General features: G+C 42.4%; 2 protein-coding genes across 3 annotated transcripts; one reads left to right on the top strand and one right to left on the bottom strand.

Moving 5' to 3' along the window:
- Positions 1–800: 800 nt before the first annotated feature.
- On the top strand, positions 801–8,329 carry kmt5aa (lysine methyltransferase 5Aa). Its single transcript, XM_041960024.1, has 7 exons — positions 801–1,019; positions 2,575–2,725; positions 2,915–3,203; positions 3,602–3,689; positions 4,060–4,119; positions 4,712–4,902; positions 5,117–8,329. Exons 1-7 carry the CDS (start codon positions 1,011–1,013, stop codon positions 5,325–5,327), a joined length of 999 nt encoding a protein of 332 aa, XP_041815958.1. The 5' UTR covers positions 801–1,010; the 3' UTR covers positions 5,328–8,329.
- A 788-nt stretch (positions 8,330–9,117) lies between these two features.
- On the bottom strand, positions 9,118–24,339 carry rilpl1 (Rab interacting lysosomal protein-like 1). Of its 2 annotated transcripts, XM_041960804.1 has the most exons (9): positions 23,794–24,339; positions 20,781–20,928; positions 19,853–19,971; positions 17,790–18,035; positions 16,529–16,705; positions 14,865–14,915; positions 14,628–14,782; positions 14,433–14,537; positions 9,118–11,341 (listed from the first exon to the last, which is right to left on the bottom strand). In XM_041960804.1, exons 1-9 carry the CDS (start codon positions 24,079–24,081, stop codon positions 11,209–11,211), a joined length of 1,422 nt encoding a protein of 473 aa, XP_041816738.1. In that variant the 5' UTR covers positions 24,082–24,339; the 3' UTR covers positions 9,118–11,208. The 2 variants fall into 2 exon arrangements, with proteins under 2 accessions (XP_041816738.1, XP_041816737.1); XM_041960803.1 differs by lacking the exons at positions 14,865–14,915; positions 16,529–16,705.
- Between the last annotated feature and the right edge of the window lie 736 nt (positions 24,340–25,075).

Raw genomic sequence — 25,075 nt, 5'->3', positions numbered from 1 at the left:
TTGTTTGTTTCAGAGTCAGCTTCAGTCTAAGGGTATAATGCTGCACCAACTGAACGTAATAGGTTGTCAAATCTAGAGTGTTCATGAAGCGAAACATTGTGATAAATACTTTTATTATAAGGTCAACATTTTACTCCTTGAACTGAATATTTGAGGTTGAAGCCCTCATTAAGATTTTTTAAGCTTTTCCATTTAATTATTTTAGTTCACTTGTAATAATGTTGAGGTTCGGACTGTTGGTTGGACTATACAAACATTGTGAAGGTGCTGCTTTTGGCTCTGGCTCATTGTGACCACATTTCTCACAATTACCAGAATTTTTATAAATCAGACAATCATTTGATTACTGGAGAAAATAATCAGTAGATTAATCCATAAGAAAAAAAAAATGTTGCAGTGCTATACAAAATAGTTACAAAATAAGCTCCACCTCAACCAACTACAACAGTAAAATCCTGTGTTTACATGAATGCATGAGTCATAATAATCTAATTATATCATATATAATAGCAAAACAGTCACAGGGGACATTTTTCTGAATTGAGTACTTTTACTTGTTAATGTTAATTTGTTTATTTCATGTTCCTTATTATACTTATATAATTTTTTAAGTAACATTGTCAATGCAGGACGCCTGACAGAGTACGTTTGTTTAAGTAAAATATCTAAATACTTCCTCTACCTCTGTATTTGAGACATTACACAGGAGGGGACGCTTGAAAACACACTGTTGCTGTTGGCCTGCAGAGGGCGACATTGCTTCGTCTTTCTCATTCATTTCCATGTAGAAAAATGGCGGACAAGAGCAGTGGAGGCTTCATCGGCTGAGCTGCTGGCAGTTTAAGAACAACAGAAGGGCGCACAGTGACCGTGGAAGGGGACCAGTTTGTTGGGAGGGCACTGCCGTACGAGCAGGGCATTTTTAATCTCCGAACTGGCAGAAAACTGCATTCATTTTTTCCTCGAAACGAGAGGCTAGTGCCGAGAGGACCCAGGAAAACAAGTCGGACATGAACGGGGTAAGTTTGCTCGTTAGGGCATCACCAAACACAGGTTAAGTACCGTAAATGAAAGCTATTTTAAACGGGATTAGCTAAATCTGTCTTTTATAATAGGATTTGCGCATTTGTGTTTATTAGGATAAATATCGTAGTTCACCGGTATTTTTAATGTAACTTAGTGTAGTTACAGTAGCTACAAATGAGAGCCTTTCTGTTAAAGAGTGATTTGCTAACATTAGCTGGTGACATGCGCCTGCCAGCTGTGGACTGAACTGTGTTTCTGACATTAGACGGTACCAAGAAACGCACGGGTGAGTCTTTTTAGGGGGTTTGTAGTTTCAGTGCAGCGGTGGAAACGTAACTTTAGTTTTAGTTTGAGTGGATTTGACCAGTAGATGTTATCTGAGAGGCCTGTCTGTGCATCGGCTCTGGATTTAAAGGGACTGACGGGATGTGGGTGTGGAGCCAGCGTGGTGCCCTCCTCAGGGCCCCACCCACACCACTGGCCGAAGGTAACTGAGTACATTTACTCATGTACTGTACTAGTATAATTTCTGGGGCGTTGTGTTTTAATAGTCTACTTATTTTATGTCACTTTATATAAAAGAAAACATTTATTTTTACTCGGCTGTATTTATTTGACAACTGGTCAGATTAACATTTTACCTTAAAAAAATGAGAATTTTAAAAACAATGCATAGTGAAAGATTAAACCAGTGCTTTCCAACTCTTTTTGGCTTGTGGCCACTTACTAAAAAGCTGTGCCTGGTTGGGACCCCTTGATTTTTTTCATCTTATTGTTTAATTCAGATAACAGTTCAACATTACTATATTTTGGCTTTGTGGAAAGAGTGCTTGTATGTGATGCACCTCATAGAAACAGGCAGTAAGTTACAAACTGAAAAAAGTTCTCATTTCATAGACCACAAATTGTTCACAAGGAAGAGCTGCTGTGTCATTGTCACCGATCCAAGATGAGATAACACTTGGTTCATTCTGGAAGAATGCTGTAGTGCAGTACAATCATACACACACTCGGTGGCCACTCTATTAGGTATACCTGTGCAGTCTATTACAATTCATTATGACACCTCTGCCATAAATTGTACCTTCACAAAGCTCAAAATGTCAGAAATGTATAAATGGAATTATGTTTTTACAATCAGTGTCACTGTCAGAGTGTCCGAGTTAAAGGTGGTGTTATACTGAACCATTTGGAGAGCCCTGATCCTTAGGATGGCAACCAATGGACTAAGCTAACTGTATTAAAGTAGTTCAAACTAGCTCCACCTCAAGCAGCTACAACAGTACAATGCTGCTCAAACAGTGATGCGTCAGTATTATCAATCTTATAATATATATTATTAGTTGTTTAAGTTCATATATTTGTTGCTCTGATGTCTCTCTCAATATATTTAATTTATGTATGCTTGTTTTGTCAGCTTGCACACTCTTCACTATGTTCATTATGCATTCTTGTGGTTGATTCATTTGATTGAAGATTGAAGTATACGGCTGTAAAATACACATGGTGGGAACATGCACTAAATACATTTTCTGTCTGCATTCACAGGAGATTGTATGCAATAGCCATTCAGTCACCGTCTTAAGCTGCACCAAGTCCATATCAGCAGTTCACGATGAAAAGATGATTAAGCTGCCACAGGAGGGAAGGTGCTCTCCGATATGCTGCCAGCAAAATGACACTCAGAGGCAGGGAGAGGGTGAGTAGGTTGGCTGCAGCTCTACAGCTCCATCGCCAGCTGAGGAGATTGGTTTTAATGTGTAAACACTCTGCAGGAGAACAAATAGACTGCTGTTTATTTTTGTTTTGCAGTAGATTATGTAGTGGAAGGCAGTGAGAAGGACTCGAAACACCAGGATGATGTACAGTGCTTGTTGTTTCCTCCCAGGCAGTAGAACAAATACCATCAGCGCCACACCAAAAGACTCAAAGACGGATTTCCCGGAGATGGAGAGCAGCTACAGCCAGTGTTCACCCTGCTGGTCAGATGAACAGCCGTCTCCTCCGCAGCTCTACTGCTCTCAGACCTGCCTTCGTTCCCCCGCTGAACTCCCCCTGCCCCTCAGCAACAGCTTATCTCACGCGCCCCTCCACGCCAACAACAGCAGCGCTCTGCGCAGCCACCAGAGGAGGGGGGTCCGCCTCAAGGTCAAAGGAAAGAAATCCACGCTAAGAATGTACGCACGTCCGGATCACTGCTGCATTTTACATCTGCATTTTATCAAACAACATGATAATATGATAGTAGTTAATATATTTGGAGTCATTAGGTGATTTGTTCGTTTTTAAAAAAGGGAGGATGGCCCAGCGGGATGTGCTGCTTATGTTGTGTTTGTGGGTGTATGTTCAGCAGCACAGATGCTCCTGAGTGATCATAGAAATCGAGGTCATAGACTCGAGCTTCACAAACCTCGGTCAGATAAAGGATCAGTGAGTCAACATATTCGACTCCTCGACTCAATCTGATACCAGAGGATGGGGGGGCAGGTTAACAAGAGGGGTGGTGTCCCCCCTCATCCCTGCTCAAATCACCTCCTAGCTGTAATAGTTCTTGTTGTGTTCTGTTTTTCCACAGTGCAGGAGGCAAAAACTCCCAAAACCGCAAAGTTACTGACTACTATCCAATAAGACGCAGCTCAAGAAAAAGTAAAACGGAGCTTAAGGTAAGATGAAATTACTTACATTGTTATCGTATTTGTTTGGATCTCTAGAGTCAGACTGGAGCCGTAAACAACAGAATGGAGAATGAGAATGGAGCCAGTACAGACTGATCCTGTTACGTTGAGGCACTGCTGCATTATGGGCTGTCTGTAGCCTTAATGATGCTGGGCTACAAAGTTTCTTCTAGTCTGTTCATAGTGTCTTCAGGGTTAGTGTAAACTTAGTGTCGGACAGGTTGTATGAGGTGTTTTTCTGCCCTGGAGGAAACGAGAAGGTAGTTTTATCAGAGTGTGTGAGTGAAAGAGGGAGAAGCAGAGAAATCCAATCTGCTCTTTTTCAGTAATACCATCTCATGTTCCTTTTTGTCTCCAGTGTGAAGAAAAGAAGCACATAGACGAGCTCATCACAAAGGGAATAGAGGAAGGCATGGAGGTACGCTCAGTTTCTTTGAGCTTGTGACACACTTTAAAATGTATGGATGATGTCTCGACGATGCGTCAGGTGCACTGCTGTCCTACTCCAGTGTTAGCTCACGTCAACTCAGCAATTTTATCACATTCGAGCCCCGGATTGGTACCTCCCCGCTCCTGTCCCATGGCTGCTTCTGTTGTCTGTATGATGCAGCAGGTGTGTGTTGCACCTGTGTCTTATTTTCAAGAAGTTCAGCTGAATAAAGCAGGTCAGTAGTTTGGACTGCAGTTTCCATTAAAGAATCGGTGGAGGACATGAAATCCTTAATATCTCCTGCAACAATTAACATGAAATTCACAGACATCTGACGTATTTATGATGTATGATCGGAATTATTAAATAAGCATTAAATAACAGAAAATGGACTGAAGTGGAGACGAAAAGGAAGCAAATGTGCAGCAGGAAAGAAATTCTGAGCAAACGTTCAACGAGTTTTGGTTCTTCTACGTTAACAATGAAGACGCAGGAAATCAATGCCAGCTCTGTTTTTGTGGTTTGCTCGCCTGATAAATGTATCCCATCAAATGTTCAAACCTCTCGTACTTTCCTGTAGGTGCAGCATATAGAAGGAAAGGGGAGAGCAGTGTTTGCCAACCGCTGTTTCCAGAAAGGCGAGTATGTGGTGGAGTACCACGGAGACCTGCTGCAGATCACCGACGCCAAAAAGAGGGAGGCCGAATACGCTCAAAACCCTGCGACCGGCTGCTACATGTACTACTTCCAGTACCTCTGCAAAACTTTCTGGTATGTCTGTGTATTACTGGACTACATACACTTGCTGACTACGTGTTAGAACGACAAAGATGTTTAGTATTTTACTGAACATTTAAAAGCAGACAAAAATGTTCTACTTAAATGAACATATCTTGTAACACAGACCTGAATCAGTTTGGTTGGAATGGAAGTTGACTTTATAGGATAAAGTTTGATGTGAACGTTGTGTTCTTTGTTTCCACAGTGTGGACGCCACAAAAGAGACCGGTCGAATGGGTAGGCTGATCAATCACAGTAAAAATGGAAACTGCCAAACCAAACTCCACGACATCAACGGCGTCCCTCACCTCATCCTCGTTGCCTCCCGGGACATCGACGAGGGTGAGGAGTTGCTCTATGACTATGGAGACCGCAGCAAAGCCTCCATCGCGGCTCACCCGTGGCTCAAATATTGATCGAAGGGTCCTCGAGAAGGGAAACGTACAGTAACACTCGTGTTTCTCATTAGCTAGTGTACAAAATGCCTTAGAAACAGAATGTGTTCCCTTTTTGTTCCAGTATTGAGGAAGTGGGAGGGGGGTTATGTGTTCATGGGAGGGGTCAGTGAGGTACTTCACATTTCAATTGAGGCCCGTCTGCCTTGTCAGATGGCATCTGTACTTTTTATTTATGTGTATATGAAACATTCTGGTTGTTTTGCAGCACATTTATTTTGTACATTTTGTATTCCTTATAGACCAGTGCTTCTACAGCATGCAGCTGGTAGTTAATGCTCTGCATTTTTATACTGCTTTTTCTTAATTAGTTAGCAATACTTGTATTTATGGCCCCAGAGCCCTTTTGGATCAGCGATGAGATGCAAATTACAAACCCTTTTTAAAAAAGTATATTCTGTTTAAGTGGAATTTGATTTCAGATGTCAAAACTCACACAATCTCCCGTCGTTAAGTGGAAGTGAAATAATTTACAGAACTCATTTTTGGGTGTTGATTACAAATAATGTGACACCGGATCAAAGTATTTTACATCCTGAAGTGTAAAATAATGTAGTGTTGAACATAGAGACTGAAAGGATCATACAGGAATACAGAAATGAATCATTTTCATGCTTTTTTTGTTTAGTTTTTAGCCTATATTGTATTTTTTAATATTTAAGATGCACAATACATTCGAATTATCATGTAGCAAATGTTCATAGAATACAAAGCAAACACCTACAACACATTCTGTCATGTCTGAAAGTTTGTTTGGTATAAGCCCACTAAGATAAATGGACTCCGCAATGAAACATTTCTCTGTAACCTCGACTGGCGGACCTGAGTATCTCGTCGCTTCGCAGCCGTCAGACCTTCCTTTTAATTCACTTACACAGAACTTCACGACCCTGTCAATGTTTCTGCACCATGTAAATATATTTATTGGCTTGCTGATGCAAATTATCGGTGGTTTAAAAGGATCAGGGAAGACTTTTCACCTTCTTACAAAGAGTAACTTTACCTTTTTTAGCCCACAGCTAGTCCATCAGAGGCTCCTCGTCATGCGAGAGGAGAAATGAAGTGTTCAGAAATCCAAAGCCCCCGCTAAGTTTTGTGATTACAAGTTTAAGCAGACACAAAACCACTGAATAAAATTCTACGTTTCATTTAAAAAGTCTTCACTTCTTTGAACAGGTGAATATTTCCAGCCTAGTTCAGTCATCAGTTTCTCGGTCATGTCGCCTCACTCATATTGTCACTGGAGAGAAGAGAGGCAGATTTAATGGAATGTAGATTTTTTGGGGGGTCCAAAATTTACTCCAAAAGTAGCCCAATTATCACAATCCAGCAAATATCTGCATCAAATCAAAAGCAGTGACTGTAAAAAGCAGATTGTGTTACATTTGGACAGAGCAGGCTAGCTGCTCCCACCTGTTTCCAGTCTTTAAGCTAAGCTAAGCTAATATATTTAGCTTCATATGTAACGGACAGATACGAGAGTGACGTTGATGTTCTAATCTAACTCCCAATAAGAAAGTGAATACGGTAATTTCCCAAAATGTCAAACTCGTCTTTAATGTGTCACATCTGTTTTCTGCTCGCGCACTCGCTCACACACACGACCGGCCTCGTCCAGGCGGGTTCGGTGAACTCTTACACTGTCTGTGGTGGATCTTTGCAGGTTTTCTACACATCTGTTCTTCATGCTCACAAAACTGTCTTATTGTTCACAGCCAGATGTTCCATATGAAAATGTTAAACAGCTGCACCAACAGGTCATCAGGTCATTTTTTACTTTTGATTTTAGTAGCTGTTTCGGATGTTTTCCATGAATTGTAGCCAGAAGGTTACTCCAGAGTTCTCACAGTGACATTTCTCCCATTTATCTTATTTATTCCTATTTATCCTGATCTAGAGCGTCACTGACAAATGAATTATTATTTTTCTTTGGGCTAATTGCTAATAAGTTTCAATAATACTTGTTTTTTTATAGAAATGACAGAAATCACAGTGGCATCTCGCTTAAATATCAACTGTATTTTATCTTGAGTAATCTAAGAATAATAACCAGAGAAAACGGCCACATGCAGCGCAGCAGTCGTGAGTTTGAGCATCGCTGGATAACAGCTGAAGTCAGAGTGACGGATCAGTTTTAAAGCATAAGCCTGATGATATTCTACATTGTTGTTACGCTCAACAAATCCCATGAAAGATGAAGTTTTTTTTTAAATAACCAGGAGGGAATGGTGTGAATTTACTGATGAATCAGAGTTCATTGTTTGGATTCAGTGGTTCAGTACAAGCATGATGAATTCAAATGTATTATTAATATCTCATTTATAATTTTTTATTATGAGTTTCATTGTTTTGGGCTCCGTCTTAAAGGAACAGTTTGACGTTTTATTATGCCTACGAATATCTTTCTGTTAAACATGAAACTACAGCAACAAGATGGTCAGCTTAGCTTAGCATAAAGGCGGTGAACAAGGGAGGACAGCTCGCCTGGCTCTGTCCTGAGGTTACCTTCCACCACCAACGAGAACTTGCTAATTAACATGTTACCTCTCCTGTTGGGGGGGTGGATTTTTTCACACTTTTCAGACTTTTCAGACCCCTTTGTTTCCAGTTTTTATGCTAAGCCCAGCTAATAACCTCCAGACTGTAGCTTCAGATCTGAAGAAGTGTCATCAGTGTTCATGCACAGTGCCCGGTCACATGTGTGTGTGTGTGTGTGTGAAACACGTAAAGATTTCCCCTGCCACCTGTAACAGTAGCATCGTGTCACATGTGTGAAATGTTCGTACGAGCCTTTCTTCAACAAACATGTTGCGTCTTGGATGATTCCATTCATCATGTGAAACTAATGCAATAATACCTGTGGGAACAACGGACCTGTTTTAGGACAGACTAGATCTTTGCTGTTGTAGCGTTGAATAAATCTTAATGCTGGGGTTTAGGCATCGATGAATAAAGATGTGATATGCAAGTAACACGAGTGGACGTCTCATTTCTTCTTCTGTACAAGTTTAAATAACTTTGATTGAGAGTTAAACTTTCAAGACTGTAATGTAACTCAAGGATCATTTATTTGGTCTTTTCTGTACCAAAGGGACAGTTTGTGGGCTTAAATATGCTAAATTATAATCTTCCCTGGTTGTGGCCTCAGACCGGAGCCCATTGGTTCCTGCTGAAGACGCCAATCTCAAAATAATTTTTTTTTAAATGCAAAATAATTTCCCTAAAGCAGCTGCTCACTGCAGGTTTTATCAAACGTTACTCAAGGAGGAGGAAATAGAGGATTTGTTGGGGACTACTTTCATTGAGTGAGTGTTTGTGTGTGATTGTGTCAAAATAAAGTACAGCGTCGGTGTTAATGAAATCATTTTTCGTGATAAATTATCTCGCCATCTTGAGAATTTTTTTGTTTTCTTGAGAAAACAAGATCGGTTAACCCGATATCACGAGAAAACGAGCTTTGTTATCTCAAGACAACTAAATAATTGACGTGAACTTTTTAAAATTGCAAGCAAGGCAGTTTTTTTTTTTGTATGATATAGAAACGCTGAGGTGACATATTTCTCGTTATCTGCTGTAAATTAGAGCCAGGCAACATTTAATGAATCATCATCTGTCAGTTTGCGGTGGACGACTCTGACATGAACCTGAAGCACCTTCATCGTATTGACACTTGCATATCATGATGAGTGACAGCAACAGTTTTAAATAAGCAGACAAACGCCTCGAACATTACAGAGTTTTTATTATTGGCTCGTTTAATAAAGCACTGATCCATTCTTTACAACTTTTAAATGTCCATTTTTAATGAGGGAGACACATGAGAGATGGTGATCAACACTGACTCAAATAGTGAGATGAAGGACACCTCGTCCTGTTTGACTACATTTCCCTTTTAATGCTTCACCATTTAAATGTCTTAATTGCCCTTTGACCTCCAGGTGGCGTCTCCAACACGAGACTCTCCTGCGAAGAACATCGTTATTCTGTCTGAATGTGGAAAACTTGTCATCGTACACTCACTCCTTCCACCTCGCTGGCTGAGTATAAATGAAGGTGAAGAACTATTAAAACACAGCCGGTGACACCGCTGCTGGGGTGAAGACGTCAGTCAGAGTTAAACATGACGGCAAGCTGGAAAAGCAGAAGCAGCAAACACCATTTTTTTTTTTTTCTTTTTAATGGAAACCACACTTAAGCTTTATGAACCACAGTCTGATTCTGTCCCTCCAACGTAAGCACAGTCTGAGGAAGATTTCTGTTTCCTGTCACGAGCAATGTGACACCACAGTCATGTTTACATGTAAGGCTTTGTATAAATGATGGATATAAGCACAAGCCTAAATTTGCGAATGCATGTTGCTGTGTACTTTCTACGCGGCGTCTGCTAAATGTTCTTTAGTCAGTTTTCCTGTTCCAAGCGGCCAAATTCACCTGAAGACACTTAACAGATAAAGATGAAGCTGGTGTTAGTTTGCATTCATGTTAAAAAAAAAAAAAAAATCTCATGAAAAGACCAAATTCAACAGTTTGTTAGTTCACCTCTCAGTGCTCTCTGACTCCTCTTGTTGTTGTGCAGTGACGACGTTTTTGTGCTGGATGTCAGCAGAGTTCACTCACCGCGTCTATTGCTTTTACATGAAGTGGAGATTTGTGTTCATTTCACAGTAACTGTGAGTTAGAGGGAAGCGCACACTTGTATATGGAAGGTCATTTCTGCCAGGAGCAGACAAACAGACGTCACGCCTGATGAAACACAAATAATCACGGTCTAAATGATGAGACACCAAGTCGAGATGATGAGATACCGAGCCAAAACTTTACCAAATCATTTAATAACAAATTTGACTCGGTGAGCCATTAGAGTTTTGATTCGGAAGAAGTCAATTTTATACTAAATCAAAAGTCAGATGATTCACAAAACTAAGTAAAAACTTTGACTTATTATTTCACTTAGGAAGAAGTGGCTCAGATTTCATTTTCACTTGATCATAGTTTTTGTTTTCATCACGCCGAACCCTTTATGTACGTTCTGTTCTTCTTGGCAGGAGCGGGCTTCCATACTTGCTGCATACTGCAACATATGTTATAAATAAAAGCATTTGTAAGTGTTTTTATCTTTTCCTGTACACAGCTTTTAAAGTGTGATTCTAAGCATCATTTTATCCACGAGCCTCGTCCTCTTCGTATCTGAAGAGCTGCATAGTTTTGCCAAACGCTGGTGAGGCACCGACGCGCTGCCCTCAAGAACAAGGGCAGAGATTTTCAATAAATTACTGGGATGCAAAAGTGCTGCTTTCATTCTGAGAGTAAATCTCAAGATCAGCAGGTGAAAACCCGCTTTTGATCCTACGGGGGTCGTAAGATAAAACTCGTCTTCCATCACGTCTCAAAGCCTTTAAATTCATTTTCATTTGGTCAACAAGGATCATGTGCGGCACACGTGTGTGTCTCACGCCTTCGTCTGTGTTTTAACGTACGTTCACGTTTACCATCATGTTCCAACAACTTTCCACTTTTCCACCCTTCGACTTGAGCTTCCCTTCTCCTCTCCGGTTTACATGATCCCGTCTGATCCTGAAGGCACCACATGTCCTCTGGCGTTGAAGCTGTTCGGTCTGTAGGCGCCTTCACGGCTCTCGGGTGTTTAAATAAACATTTTTACAGGGTTTTTTTTTTAATCTAAGCTGGATCCACTCGTCTTTTTCACCTCAAGCACGTGATATTTCAGCTGCGGTGTGAGTCTCTAGTGGTGGTTCGGCGTGCAGTCGGCGGCCTCGAGTGATGGACATGGAGTGTTAAGAGTTCTGGAGTCTGACAGACGTGGACAAGTCCTCCCTGGCGACTACATGTGCTGTAACGCCTCCTGGGCTTGTTCTGTGTACACGTCGTCCTTCCCCGCCCACGAGCCGAGGCTGCCGTCGAACGGCGCGCTCCTCTGCGAGCTCCGCTGCTTGTCACGCGAGAAGAAACTAAACCTGAGACGAGAGGACGGAGAGAGGACAGAGGAGGGTCAGCGGTTTGCAGCAACAGATGTGGAGTGTGAGCAGGGAGTCATTCATGAAGCAGAGTTAGAGAGTTATGTTTTACAGCGGTGTGCTACGTGTGCCGTTCAACAACAATCATTATTTATGGAAAATTCATTGTGATGCCTACTGTAAACAAACGAGAGCGCATCTTTTCCCAGAAATCCCAACGTTTCCTGCAGCACTGAGCTGTTTTCTTTACTGGTTTGTTGGCTGAACTGATCCGCATTAATATGTTAAAAGTCATTTTTCCACCATTGGCTGAAAAAGCGTGAAACGACACTGTGCTGTGAGTGTGTGTGTGTGTGTGTGTGTGTGTGTGTGTGTGGGGGGGGGGGTGGTCGATGGTCTTTCACTCTCATCCTGGTGTCCATCCTGAGTCTTACTGCACTGCTGGTTTTTGTGATCACATTATCTCATATAAGGTTTGATAGGTTGCGCTCACACATCATTTATTACCAGCTGAATTAGCCATATGGCTAACAGCGAGCGTAGCTTCAGTTTGACCAACAACGCCATATGCCAGTGGACATGATGTCAAAATGCCATTTTTATTCATTTGTTTACTTATTGAATGCAAGAAGTTATAACGTCAGTGGAGCGATATGATGTGTGGCGAACAGGTAACAGCATATGTCAGAAGAATAAGAGTGACGCACCATCAGCCACCTTTCAACCTGCAGATTTCTGGAACCAGAACACAGCGAAGAGGTCTGTGCTGGACTGATTCTCCCCTTGCTCATCTTTATTTGTTTGCAGAAATTATGCCAAATTCAAATTCAACGGTAAATGCTCCACAGAGCACCTTTACATCAGCAGATTTTTTTGTTTTGACATTCAGTCGGTTATGACTGGGATGAACTCGTGTGAGCTGGTCAGTGCAGAGCTGCAGACTAAAACATGATGAGCTGACTTCTACCGCTACTGCTTTCATCACTGACTACTGCACAGGAGCGACAAGCGCTTTAGTTTGCAGACGTTAAGTTGTTACTGTGGTCAAAGAGGGAAAAGAGACGACAACAGGCTGCATGTTCGTATTCTGACTGGCTGATTTTTGCGATCCACAATCATCCCATTGGACAATGTTAATAAGACAGCCCCACAATCAGCCAATCAGAATACTACAGAGGCGGGAAAAGAGGCTCAAAAAGCAACGCCGGCACATGCAGGGGGATGGAGGCTGTTAGCCGAGAGTGCGGCAGACCCTGAAGCTAGCCAAATATGGAGTCATACAAGCGAAACGAGACGTCTGATTGGCTGTAAAGTGGGGTCATCTGGGATCAAACCAGCCGCCACCATCGGCATAATGGCGGTGAAGATCCTGTTACACAGAGGCAAAGACACACAAGCACAAACAGGAAGAGAGATACAGAGGAGGGGGGAGGGGGGGGCGGACAGGGGGAGACAGGGACCACGTCAACCTTTGACCTCTGCTTCACCCAAACCCCACGTCAAGTCAAACCATCTCAAACCAAAAGAAGTCGTGCAGACGTTCATTTTAGTGCAGGAGGGAAAACAGAACGGGTGGAGGTACACGACAACGGCCGCTCAGGTGCAGCAGAGCGAGAGTGTGTTCATCATGAGTCACACCTGCTCATCGTTAACGTGCACACACGCACGCGCACACACACACATGCACACACACACGCACACACACGCACACACACACACACACTCGCACGCACACAGTGACCTTCTGAAGAGTCATTGCAGGTTCTGTCTGTGTCTCTCTTGCTATCACATGACTGATCATGTGATTATTCTGTGACACACACTGATCCCGAGGTCAGATTTAAAGCAGCATTATGCTGCTCCGCTTTTACAATGTGTAACAATAAAAAAGTGTCATAAAAAACTGTAAATTCATGACACGTTCGCTGCTTTATGCTCGAAATGCCACAATGAAACGTAATGTTTGTCGGTTGCAGTCGTTCCACCGTACACTTGATGGGCTGAAATCAAACAATTCTAATAACTGATTAATCGTTGAAGTCATTTTTTAAGGATAAATGCCAAACGTCTGCTGTTTCCTGCTTCTCAGACCGTTTATATCACTGTAAATGGAATATTTTTGGGGTTTGGACTGATTTTCAGACAAAATAGTTCATCATAAGATGTGAACTTGAGCTCTGGGAAATTATACTTTTAATATTTGGGAACATTTTATGGACCGAGATGCAAAAAATCATCACCAGATTAACGGATAATGAAAATAATCACAGCTGCAGCCCTAAAATGCAGATAATTTATAATTTATAAGTGTCTGAAATCTCAGTTCGTTGCTGAAGAAAATAAATATAATATTGATCTTATCAAGCTTCAGGGGAAACGAGCAGTGACGCTGAGGCCACCGTTCAGGGAGGAAAAGGTATTTCGTTAACGACTTTCCTGGAGGAAATCTACAAAACCCGACAAAAGCTCCTGATAGAAGAAAACATTTTAACAGGATCAAATCACGTGTTGTTGTACAGTGTGACTTTTATGGCATGAAGCAGAGCAGCCTGCCGACAAAGAGGACGGATCAGAATCTGACACATCTCAGTCAGCTGCTGAGTTCGCTCTGATTTGTTTTTACAGGGCAAACAGGAAGTGGGCGTCGACCTGAGCTGTTTCCAGTTATAATCGCTGAAAGTTATTTATGGCTGGATGCAGCTGAAACAACTATTCTTGTGGTTGGATTTTCAGTTTGGTGCGAATGTGTTTCCTTTACGGGTGACGACATTTTGTTACGCTGCTTTCACCTAATTTACAACTCAGGATGAATTCATCTTGTAAAACATCCACAGCAACGTCGTTTTGAGATATCATCAGTCGACCGGACACAAAGCTAAACGCTACCAGGCTGAAACAGACCCAGATGCCTGCTGGTGCACAGACGTTAGGACTCTCATGAAGCAGAAGCTAAATGTTTGAGCATGCAGGGGCCACTTTAATCAGCCTCGACTCAGCACATGCAAAGCAACGTGACTCAAAGTGAAGGAAGGCAGCCTGCAATGAGTGTTTTCATGTATCCGAGTGCATCTGCAGTGTGAGAACAACGTACAGGCGTTTGATTCCTGACTCTGGCTGGGCAGAAGAACGAGAGCGAGTCCTCAGCTCAGGAGAGGGAGACGGACTGGGAGTGACGATCTCGTCATCTGTCTCGTCACTGAAAAACACACCATCGTCATTATCAACAACTCGTAATGATGCCGTGATAAGAACCGATCTCCTCAGACTGACATGTGCCTGTGAGCACCTTTTGTAGTAGGCCAGCTCCTCCTGCAGCAGGAAGACTTTGGCCTTGAGCTCGTTCCTCTCGTGGAGGACGTCCCTCAGCTCCTGCAGGGTGAACCGGGGCCGGTTGGGGTCCTTCGGGTCCAGGCCTCCCGTCTCCTCCTCGCACAACGCCTCCTGCCAGGAGACAAGCGCATCGTAAAGAGGACACAAAACCAGAGAAAAGGAAGGAAGGCGGGCGGGAAGGAAGTGAGGATACCTTGGTAAAATATTGGAACACAGCAGGCATGTCTTCATCGCACATCGCCTCCTGGTGGCAAACATTGAACTCTAAGTCAGACACCGGGATTTGTTCCAATACACTTGTTTGCCCTTCCCTCCTCCCTCAGAGCTAAAACTTCTGTTTTTATAACTCAGCATTCAGCAGACAGAGGTCACTCATGCACTGAGCAGAAAAACAGACCATAATTCTTCTGAATATATGTTCCACAAACAACGTTGAAGTCCAACTGAAATCACATCTCGTCGCCTGTTTTTACAGACAAAATGTCATCTCATTTTGAATTTATTCTCAACTGTTCTTCTTTTCAAAGGGAAGAAAAACGGGTTTTCCTCTCAGCCGACTGACTGGCAGGCTGAGCCCCAGCAGGGGAACGACAGACCAGCTACATGTTACGTGCAAACAGCGTGTTGTCGACGGTTACGATGAGTAAAGACAACACCAGCCCGAGTGACGTTTGCAGCTGAGCAGCTAGCCTGCAAAGTGACGTTAGCAGAGCACTTTTCCCCGGTGAAAAGACGTCTTCATGTTTGTAAGTTAGATAAGACGGAGATTTTAGCGGGAAAGCTAATGTGAGTTGTTGTTCAGAGTCTGTGGCTCCTGTGTTGTGTAGCTGCTGTCTGGCTGTTAGCGAGTGTGTTTCACAAACACTTGTTTTTGTACGCATTTTTTAATTTTCACATAAAAACTCCTGAGTGGACACTCAAAAATATCAATAAAAACAGAATGTGCGATGGAAGCAAACTGAATAATCACGATCTGTCTGGAGTATTAAGAAGACGCACTAATGCATGAAACAAACAGAAACTCATGGTCATGTTTTCCACATGGTTGTCCACTGTTTGAGGTCTGACCGATGCTCATTGAACCTGACTGAATCTTCTTCTGCAGTGGCACCCGGCCGGAGAATTTCTCCATCGACTGTTTATCATGATGAACTCTTCATATTCTCAGTGGATGTAAACTCTGATTAATTCACGTTTTCATTTGCAGATTCTCTGGAAATTTGGGTAAAATTTTGATGGAAACTGTGTTATTGCGTCACAGACACGTCAAGAAACTGATGCTACAGCTTTAAAACAGAGAAATCTGATTGGCTGTATGGAAGCAAGTTTTTTTTATCTAAATGTTCTCCAACTGCACTCTGATGAATTAATGTAAAGGTAGGGGGCGCCACAACGAAATCACATATATAAAACATTGATTTTTTTTGGTTTCTGTTCTGAATGGAGGACACAGAACATGTGATTTACAGAGCAAACGTGCATTCTGTCATTTCATTTCAGTTGGACTTGGAGCAATCATTTCTACTGTGAGTGTTTCAGGATCACGGTGCATTAAAGGACACTTCGGGAGCTGTTAGAGGCTGCACTGCTGAAGTGATCTATATTTAGAAAGGTCATCGGTGCAGCCGCCCACACGGTCTCACCCAGCTGGCTGAGGAGAGACAAATCATACCGACACTCTCTGTTAGTCCACCCACATCAAGCCACTGCGGCACTTCTCATGGGTCACACAGTGTTAGTCCACTAGCTGTTTCTTGTCTCTACTGATGTGGCTTCTTCTGGGGGGGGGGGGGGGGGTGCAGTTAGAGTCAGGACAATCACACCACTCTGGTTTGCTAACTAGCACTTCTGCATTACCCAAAGCAACACTGCCTCGTCCTCTGCCTCCTCATCCCCGTCCTCGTGTCCCCCCGGGCTGAGGGAACCAGGCAGGGGTGGCAGGGAGGGGTCAAACCCAGCCGACATCGGCTCGGGGGGGCCATGTCTGTCTGACCAGCCCTCGGCCCCCACCAACACTGCAGCAGCTTTACCACGCTGGTGGAGCAAAACACACTTTATGATCTGTGTACAAAGCAGTCGTCGTTAGCATCTCTTTCCGTCACACCTGGAGCAGTTTTATGCACCTGAACCAAACGCTTCGTGGCTTCAGTGGAAAGTCACTGCTGCACGGAGAAAGTGATCAGAGCTCTTTTAAAACTGCGTCGAACAGTAAGTTTGACAGTTATGGAAACGCGCTCATTTGCTTTCTTGCCGAGCTTTAGATGACAAGACTGATTCAAGAAAGTTAGCGTAGCTTAGCATAAAGACTGGAAACGGGTGGAAACAGCTAGCCTTGCTTCAGACTTCAGATGCTCATAAAACATGATGAATCCTCTGGGGGTAAGTCAGGAAATATCAGTAACATGGAAACAAATCGGCTGCTTTAGGCCCAAAGTGAAATTGGTGCTTTATGAGGGAAGTTATTATATTGACAGTTGTTGCCAACATTAAAGAATAGTTTGATATTTTGGGAAATTTGTTTCAGAGCTGCAACAATTAGTCAATTAATAGTTGATAGTTGTTAAATATAAACCTAGAGCCAGCTGGAGGTTAGCTTAGCTTAGCCTAAAGACTAGAAACAGAGGGAAACAGCTAGCCTGGATCTGTCTAGAGGTAGAAAATCAGCCCACCAGCACCTAAAAGCTCATCAATCAACACATTATATCTCATTTCTGGCCGCTGTAGTCTTGTCGAGGGTTACGTATGTGCTGCAACAAGGCGGATTTTCATTTGTTTGGACAAAGCCAGTCTGGCTGTTTAACCCTGTTTTCTTGCTAAGCTAAGCTAACCGTCCCCTGGCTGTGGCTTCATATTCAACAGACATGAGAGTGATAATAATCTAACTTTAGGAAAGAAAGCAAACTAGTGCATTTGCCAAAATACTGAACTATTCCTTTTTAGATAAGACGCAAAGTAAGATAAAGAGAAAAAAGGATTTCAAACCCACAATGCACTGCACTTACATTGAGCTTGAACTGGGGTTTCTTGCACAACTTAAGACAGTAGAACTAATATTAATATTAAATTCTGACGACACCCTCACATGTAGCTCCTTTAATGGTTTCATGTGCTGTGTTACCTCTGCAGGTGATGGGGGCTGAGGTGGGGGTTCCTCAGGGTTCTGGACTGGCAGGTCTCCTTGAAGTCGTTCTCTCAGGCGTGTGACTTCCTGCCGAAGGGCGCCGACTTCCTGCCCCCGCGCCTGAGCGCTGGCCTCCAGTTCCACCTTCTGTTCAATCAGTGCCTTCCCCTGAGCCTCCACCACAGAGATTTTATGTCGCAGGTCATGGTTGATTTTCATCAGGCGGGACTGCTGCTGCTGGAGCTGCATGGACACACACACAGAAACAGGTAAAAACGAGATTAAAAAAAAGATAAAAACCTCCCAGGACGAGTGAGTGAGCACAGCCGGAAAACATGATCGTGTAGAACTGTTCCATCAACCTTTTTAAATCTGCTGATAAACACCTGCACGAGGCCTGGATTTTAATCAACCAGTTTGATTAAAGCTAAGGGGTAAAAACAGCAGAGGACTGAAGAATTTAGAATCAAATCAAAGGCAGCAGGAGCTCCCGCGCTCTGGTGAAACACACCTCCTTCATCTTACAGACTTCTATCAAATTCAACTGAACTGATCGTCTTCAACTAACAGGTATTTCAGCCTGAAGGCGTCACAGCATCATGTTCTCTTGCATCAGTCCTTTAAAGGCAGATGAAATAAAACAAATTCCTTTCATCAGGTTTTTGTTGCTGTTGTCCATCCAGGAAAGGTACACTCTCATCCCCTCTGAAACTAAAGAGGAAAGTGACGCTTTAATCAACTGTAACTTTCATCAGGTTTGCGACACAGATTCAAAGACAGATTATTTGTTCTTTTATTGTAACATTACTCTAATTTTTGCTCCCACCTAAACATCTGGATTAGGTCTAAAACTGACATCAGATTAGATTAGAAACGGTCTCATTCGGATCGCTTTTTAAGAACAGTGATGTTGAATTTCTTATGAATTAATTTACTTATTTTATTTCTTTATTCATAAACTGTGCAAAGTGCAGCTTTGTTTGCAAAATGTAGACTTTACTCAAATGAGACGCCAGCAGTGAAGGAGCTTCTCTCGAATCACACTATGGTTTTTATGCTTTTTCTCTCTTTATTTTCTGTCATTTAATTGGATTATTTGCATTGTTTATTGGTTTAATAATAGAAAAAGCACAGGTGTAGTTATTGTTGCCATTCTGGTTCTTCATTCTTCCTTCTCAGAAAATGCCGCCAACATTACCCACAATCCTACTCAGCCCGACACATCAGGTGTGTTATGCTAGCAGTGGCTAACGAACCTCGAGCTGCAGAGACGACGAGCAACATTATTAACATTAACACAACATTACTGGTGTCCCACTATGATTTAAGCTTTAAGTGACCCAGCAAGCCTTGACATGCTCCACACCTGGAACCTGGTTCTGTCACACCTGAGTGGATTAAAGCCATCTTTAGCGTTATTGGTTACACCCGTGCTCTTCCTGCTACGACACGTCTGCAGTGGATGTTAGCCGTTCATGTGTTAGCGTCTGTTAGGAGATGCTAACAGCTTACTGAGCCATCTGTCAGATTGTGTTGGATGTTTTTTTTTCCTTTAGCTCTTGTAGCTAAAACAGCAACTTGTCTGATGTTGACATTAAAATGAAAGCACCCGTTCACACCTGCTGGACTCAATAAAGCCGCTGCTGGTCTCTAACAAATCAAATCCACTCAGATCTGTTGTTTAACATAAAGTGTAAATTATTCTGATTACCAATTACGCTGATTGATTTCTCGATTAACCCTTTTGTCTACGAATGCTTAAATGTTTTGTCTGACCAACAATCCACAAAATAATTAAAATACTCATTTAATTTCAAATCAAATTTCCTGTCATCAAAGAAAAAATATTCACATTTGCAGAGCAGGAACCAGAGAATATTTGGCTTAAAAAAATGACCAAATGATTGATCTATCAAAATATTTACTGGCTACATTTCTGTCAGTCGACTCATCCATTAATCAGCGAATCTACACGTGACATCATGCAGTCAGTGCACGTGCAGTGCCTCGCGCAGCTTTAAAAAGAAAACACCAGTTCAGCCGCTGCTTTGTCGTCTTACTGCTTCTATGTCCTCGTTTTTCAGCGTGAGCTCTCGGTCCTTGGCTCGAATCTCGTCTCGCTGCTTGTCCACCACTTCTTTCAGCTTCTTCATCACCTGCCGCTCTCTCTCCGTCATACCTGGCAACCACAGCGAGGAGACAGTGAGCAATAACGGTTACGCTTTATATTCAGGTTCACATTAATTAGCTGCTTATTAGCATACATATTTGTAGCATACAGTCATTATAAATTACTGCTGATTGATAGCAGGTGAGGAAGTTTAAATGGCTAGCAAATAGCTAAAATGCTACTAATATGCATGCTCATAAGCAGCTGGTTAAAGGTGAGTGTGTGAACATTAATATAAAGTGTGACCATGAAGTCACAGGACAGAGACGTGCAGACAGAACACGGATTTATGTGCAAACATGCATGTACTTGTGTGCATGCATTTGTGTGCATGTGTGTGTGTGTGTGTGTGTGTGTGTGAGTGAGTGTAGCAGGTGTGTCTGTACACTGAGGCTGGTCTGTCCACAGTGTGTCAGGGTGACTGTGGCCTCTGTGTGAAAGCAGGACAGAACCTCTGATGCAGAGGCTTGCTCGCCATCAGACACAGAGAAGGCTTCCTTTGTGTGTGTGTGTGTGTGTGTGTGTGTGTGTGTAACAGAGAGAGGGAGAGTGAAACACAGCGAGCGTCAGTCAAGTTTTCTGTAAAACCAGAACACAAACAACAGGTAGCAGCTTCTAGCTTCATTTATTACTTACTTACTTAGGCTGCAGCACTTTGGTCAGAGCCAGGCTACCTGTTTCCCTCTGTCTCCAGTGTTTATGCTAAGCTAAGGTTCGTATTTACTGTACAAATATATACTCCCAAAGGATTTAGCTAATGATAATGAGGCTGGTTTCCTCTGTGTGTGTGTGTATGTGTGTTAAGCGCACATCCTCACCCTCATGCCTCTGCAGGTCTTCCTCACTCATGGGGTCTTTGATGGACAGGTTGGTGAGGAGGCTTTTGTTCTCCTCCTGCAGCTGAGCGATCTGGGTGAGGAGGTCCTGAGCTTCACCTCTCCAGACGTCCTCCACCAGCTCCAGCTCCTGCACACGCACACACGCACACACACACACTCGTTATCATATCAAACATGATCCACCACGACCTTTAACCCCTCTGTTGTCCTTCATTCATTCTTCTGCTTCATCTGATGGACTGTTGTTAAATACTACACATACTCACAGTGGAGGAAAGTAACTAAGTACATCGACTCAAGTATTGTAAGTACCAAATTCGAGGTACATCAGAGGCAAATATTGTACTTTTTACTCCACTACATTTGTCTGACAGCTGTAGTTACTAGTTACTTTCCAGATTCCTTTCTATCCAGTGAAAAGCTCGTATCTCCAGACGTGTTGATGTTGAATGTTTGTGATAAACTGAAGGATGAAGTTTTCCTTCATGTCTTGAGAAACTTCTCGTCCTTCTTCAGCTAAATAAACTGTTTAAAAGGCCTCTTGGATCAACTGAAAATGCATCATCACAAAGCTGAAAACAGGCTGTTTTTCTGAGACATGAGGTTCTCACAGGACAAACATGATCTTATAGAATATGATGCATCGCTGTAGATTAAACCAGCCAACAGGATATAAAGTAGTTCAAGCTCAACCTGAAACATCTGCAGCAGGAATATTAATCCACAAACATCAGATATGATGAGAAACACTGACAGGAACAGTTTACTGCCACTTGAGAAACATTCTGAATGCAGTACTTTAACTTCAGTAAAGGCTCTGAGTACTTCTACCACTGGAGATTCGTGATCCCACTTTGGCATCACATCGTTCACAGCATTCGTTCTGTTACTCCTCTGCTTTATTCAAGCTTTCCCTTTAATTTGTCGCCCGTCTGTTTGTGGAAATCTGAGTCTGTCTCACGTGTGAAGATGTTCCAGGCGTCTGTGGAGCCCTGCAGAGCTCTGATTACATGCCTGCTTTGCTTCTTGGTCTAAAGCTCTGCAGGAAATGACATTAATATACACACATCAGAAGAAGCAGTTTGAAATATCTCTGTCGCTTTTCACTGTTGTTTCATTCATTTAGGTCCGTGTTGTTTGATCTGTCATCTGGTTTTGGATATCAGGGTGTTTGTTGTCATCAACACGTCGTTTCCCCTCAAACTGTTCCTGCATGTTCACATTTGAATGAACAAAACTTTACTGTAAAGTCTGCGTTACAGCTGTGACACCTTCAGCCTGGGTCAGTACACACTTCAGCACTGTAATACTTATAGTAAATACACATCAGAGCAGCAATGATTAGACGATTACATCCTCCTCTCATACATGTTAATACTACTGTCTACACTGCATACAGTATGTCTCTCCTGCAGTTTTTTCATGTTAATACTACTGTCTTTACCTGTACTTATACCTGTACTTCATAGTTTGGTCACTGCTGCTCATCTTCATCCTGTAAATATCTACATTTCTTACTGTTGATTCTGCACGTGTACATACTCTGCACTCTGCTGCACTTCTGGTTAAACACTAAATCTGGTTGTCTCAGTACTTTTACTCTGTGCAAAGACAATAAAGCTGAATCTGATGTAAATCTTAATAACTGAATAATAATTTCCATCATGTTTTAGACAAAAACGTGAAGATTTGACTTTGACTGACTGGTTACTTCCTCCAGGTGTGCTGACACCTGTGATGTTTGCGTCAGGCTCGGTGTTGTTTCTGGAGCAGCTTCCTTCACTTCAGATCCTCTAATCCTGAATCTTCGTCAGGATTTCATGACTAATCGGAAACATTCACACGTTTGACGAATGTGTGAGAGAGGAGCCACATTTTCCTGCGGAGTCATCCGTCGCTGAACAAACAGGAACTATCTGACTTAAACCAAGTAACTAAGTACATTTACTCAAGTGCTGCACCTGAGTAGACGTGAGGTATCTGTACTTCACTTGAGTATTTCCATTTCATGATACTTGTACTCAACAAGTACATTACAAAGCAAAATTAAACAAACAAAACATAAGCAGCACTTTTTAAATATGATGTAAAAAATTAGATAATTATCTATCAGTCTGAATAATTAGACAATTACCAAACAATTAACTGTTGATTAATCGCCTAAATCATTTTTCATGTAAAAATTTTCAAACATTTCATTGCTTCAGCGTCTCAAATGTAACATTTTGCTGCTTTATTTGTGAAAAGATTCGGGGGTTATCTCCAGCCAGAATGACGCCTTTAATCAATCTAAATAAATCAATCGATCAATAATCAACAGATTCGTCCATAATGGGGAAAATCATTAGTCGCAGTTCAATGTGGAACAGATTCGAATGTCTTCAGTCTGTTATCACTACTCTTACTTTGGCAAAGGATCTGGATACTTCCTGCACCAATGATAATGATCTATTTGTTGATTAGATTTGGATTAGTAATCTGAAATGCACAAAGTAACTAGTAACTAAAACTGTTGAATGAATGAAGACAAGTTTGAAGTACAATATTTGCCTCCAAAGTGTAGTAGAGGTATAAAGTAGTATCAATTGGAAAGTTCAAATACTTCCAAATCTTACTCATGTAATGTATTTAGTTACTTTGCAGTATTGCTCACAGGAGCCATCTCTCTGTTTGTAGTACTTTTATTTTAAGTATTTGCTTGATAATACTTGAGTGACACTTTCAGTGAGTTAAATGAAGTAAACTGGAGTACTTCCACAGTGGTATTGGTACTTCTACATGAGTAAAGGCTCTGACTACCTCCTGCCGGTCTGGTTAAATCACAGTGCTTGTGTGATCCAGCTCCACCTGGTCTGTCTGAGTGTTTTCTGACAGGTAACTTCCTCTAACTCTTCCTCTAACCCTTCCTCTAACTCTTCCTCTAACTCTTCCTCTAACTCTTCCTCTGTGTGTGTGGAAACTGAGCTGATCAGGCCCGGCGGCGGGCTCAGACCTTCCGGTGCTTCTTCTCCTTCTCCAGCCGGTCTATCCGCTCCAGCCGCAGCTTGTCCAGCTCCAGCCGCAGCTCCTCGGTCTCCGGGCTGATGCTGCTCCGGCTCACCATCACCTCCAGGATCTCCAGCACCCGCACCACTTTGGGCATGAGCCTGGACAGCGCCTCGCAGCCGTACTGGTCTATGATCCGCTCGAACTCTTGGCCCACCACCGCGGCGATGTCGTACACGTCCATGACCGTGAGGTCAGCCACATTTTTCTCCAGGGCCGAGCCGGAGTCCTCCATGTCGGGATAGTTTGGCCCTCCCCGGTTTCCTATTATGTGTCCTCCGTCGCAGCAAACTTCCTCCCCTGGAAGAACAATTCTGCCAAGTTAGCTAAACTCTACCGCTCCGCCTTCATAAACTACGAGTCAATACACCGCGAAACACACAAAACACCGGAACTATCGCCTATCCATCACTAGCGGCTCGGTCCGGACTTTAGTTCGGTTTGTGTGGGATAAATGTCGGCTGTGACCCATCGCGGTCCTGCCTGTCCCTCCTGTGAGCTAATGTCCACCACCGTCAAGCACGCCGTTTTGAAACTGCGAACATCCGGCTGAGTGTTTCAAAATAAAACCGCCACATTTAGTTGTGATCAGAGGCGGAAAGTAATTCAATTCAAGTATTTCCATTTTAAACTACTTTATACACCCACTCCACCACATTTCAGAGGGAAATAGTGTTCTTTTTACTCCACCACATTTATTCTACAGCTATAGTCACTGGTGACTTTTACAGATTCATATTATTAATACAAAATATAATTACATATAAATTCTGATGTATCATTTAATTGGATTATTATTATTGATGCATTCACAGTCTTCTAAAAAGAGTCATTCTGCATGATAGCTACTTTTACTTTTAGTACTTAAAGTGGATTTTGCTGGTGATAATTTTGCACTTTTACTTTAGTAAGACTTTGAATGAATGACAAAATTGCAAGACTTTTTCTACTTTGCTGTATTGGTATTTTTTACCTTAACCACTGCTCAAAAAGCTCCCGTTCATTGTGCGTCAGTTAGTTTAGGATCCCGAAGATTAACCTGCACTATAACCACAGTGTGGATGCTTGTTATCCTTTATATTAACCAAATAATATTCTGTCAGCCTCATCAGCCCCCATAAAGTTGTATTGCCTCAGTGTTTTAACATGATAAGATATGAGACTGATTCCAAACACGGAGACTTAACAGCCTACAGATTAATGTCAGTTTCAGACATCTGCTTTCTGAA

Source organism: Chelmon rostratus, chromosome 19 (assembly GCF_017976325.1).
Source record: "Chelmon rostratus isolate fCheRos1 chromosome 19, fCheRos1.pri, whole genome shotgun sequence".
In the NCBI taxonomy this organism is placed as follows: Eukaryota; Metazoa; Chordata; class Actinopteri; order Chaetodontiformes; family Chaetodontidae; genus Chelmon; species Chelmon rostratus.
The sequence above is the reverse complement of the archived record's forward strand: the minus strand, read 5'-3'. Positions and strand labels throughout refer to the sequence as shown.

Bases quoted from the DNA above. Each gene is read 5' to 3' on its own strand.
- rilpl1 (XM_041960804.1), bottom strand. From the start codon at position 24,081: ATGGAGGACTCCGGCTCGGCCCTGGAGAAAAATGTGGCTGACCTCACG. The intron at 14,916-16,528 runs GTAATGCAGAAG...GTTTGCCACCAG, and splicing joins ACGAGGCAGTGTTGCTTTGG to GAGGCGATGTGCGATGAAGA. The intron at 14,783-14,864 runs GTATCCTCACTT...GTCTCCTGGCAG, and splicing joins TGTTCCAATATTTTACCAAG to GAGGCGTTGTGCGAGGAGGA.
- kmt5aa (XM_041960024.1), top strand. The intron at 3,690-4,059 runs GTAAGATGAAAT...TTTTGTCTCCAG, and splicing joins AAAGTAAAACGGAGCTTAAG to TGTGAAGAAAAGAAGCACAT. The intron at 4,120-4,711 runs GTACGCTCAGTT...ACTTTCCTGTAG, and splicing joins GAATAGAGGAAGGCATGGAG to GTGCAGCATATAGAAGGAAA.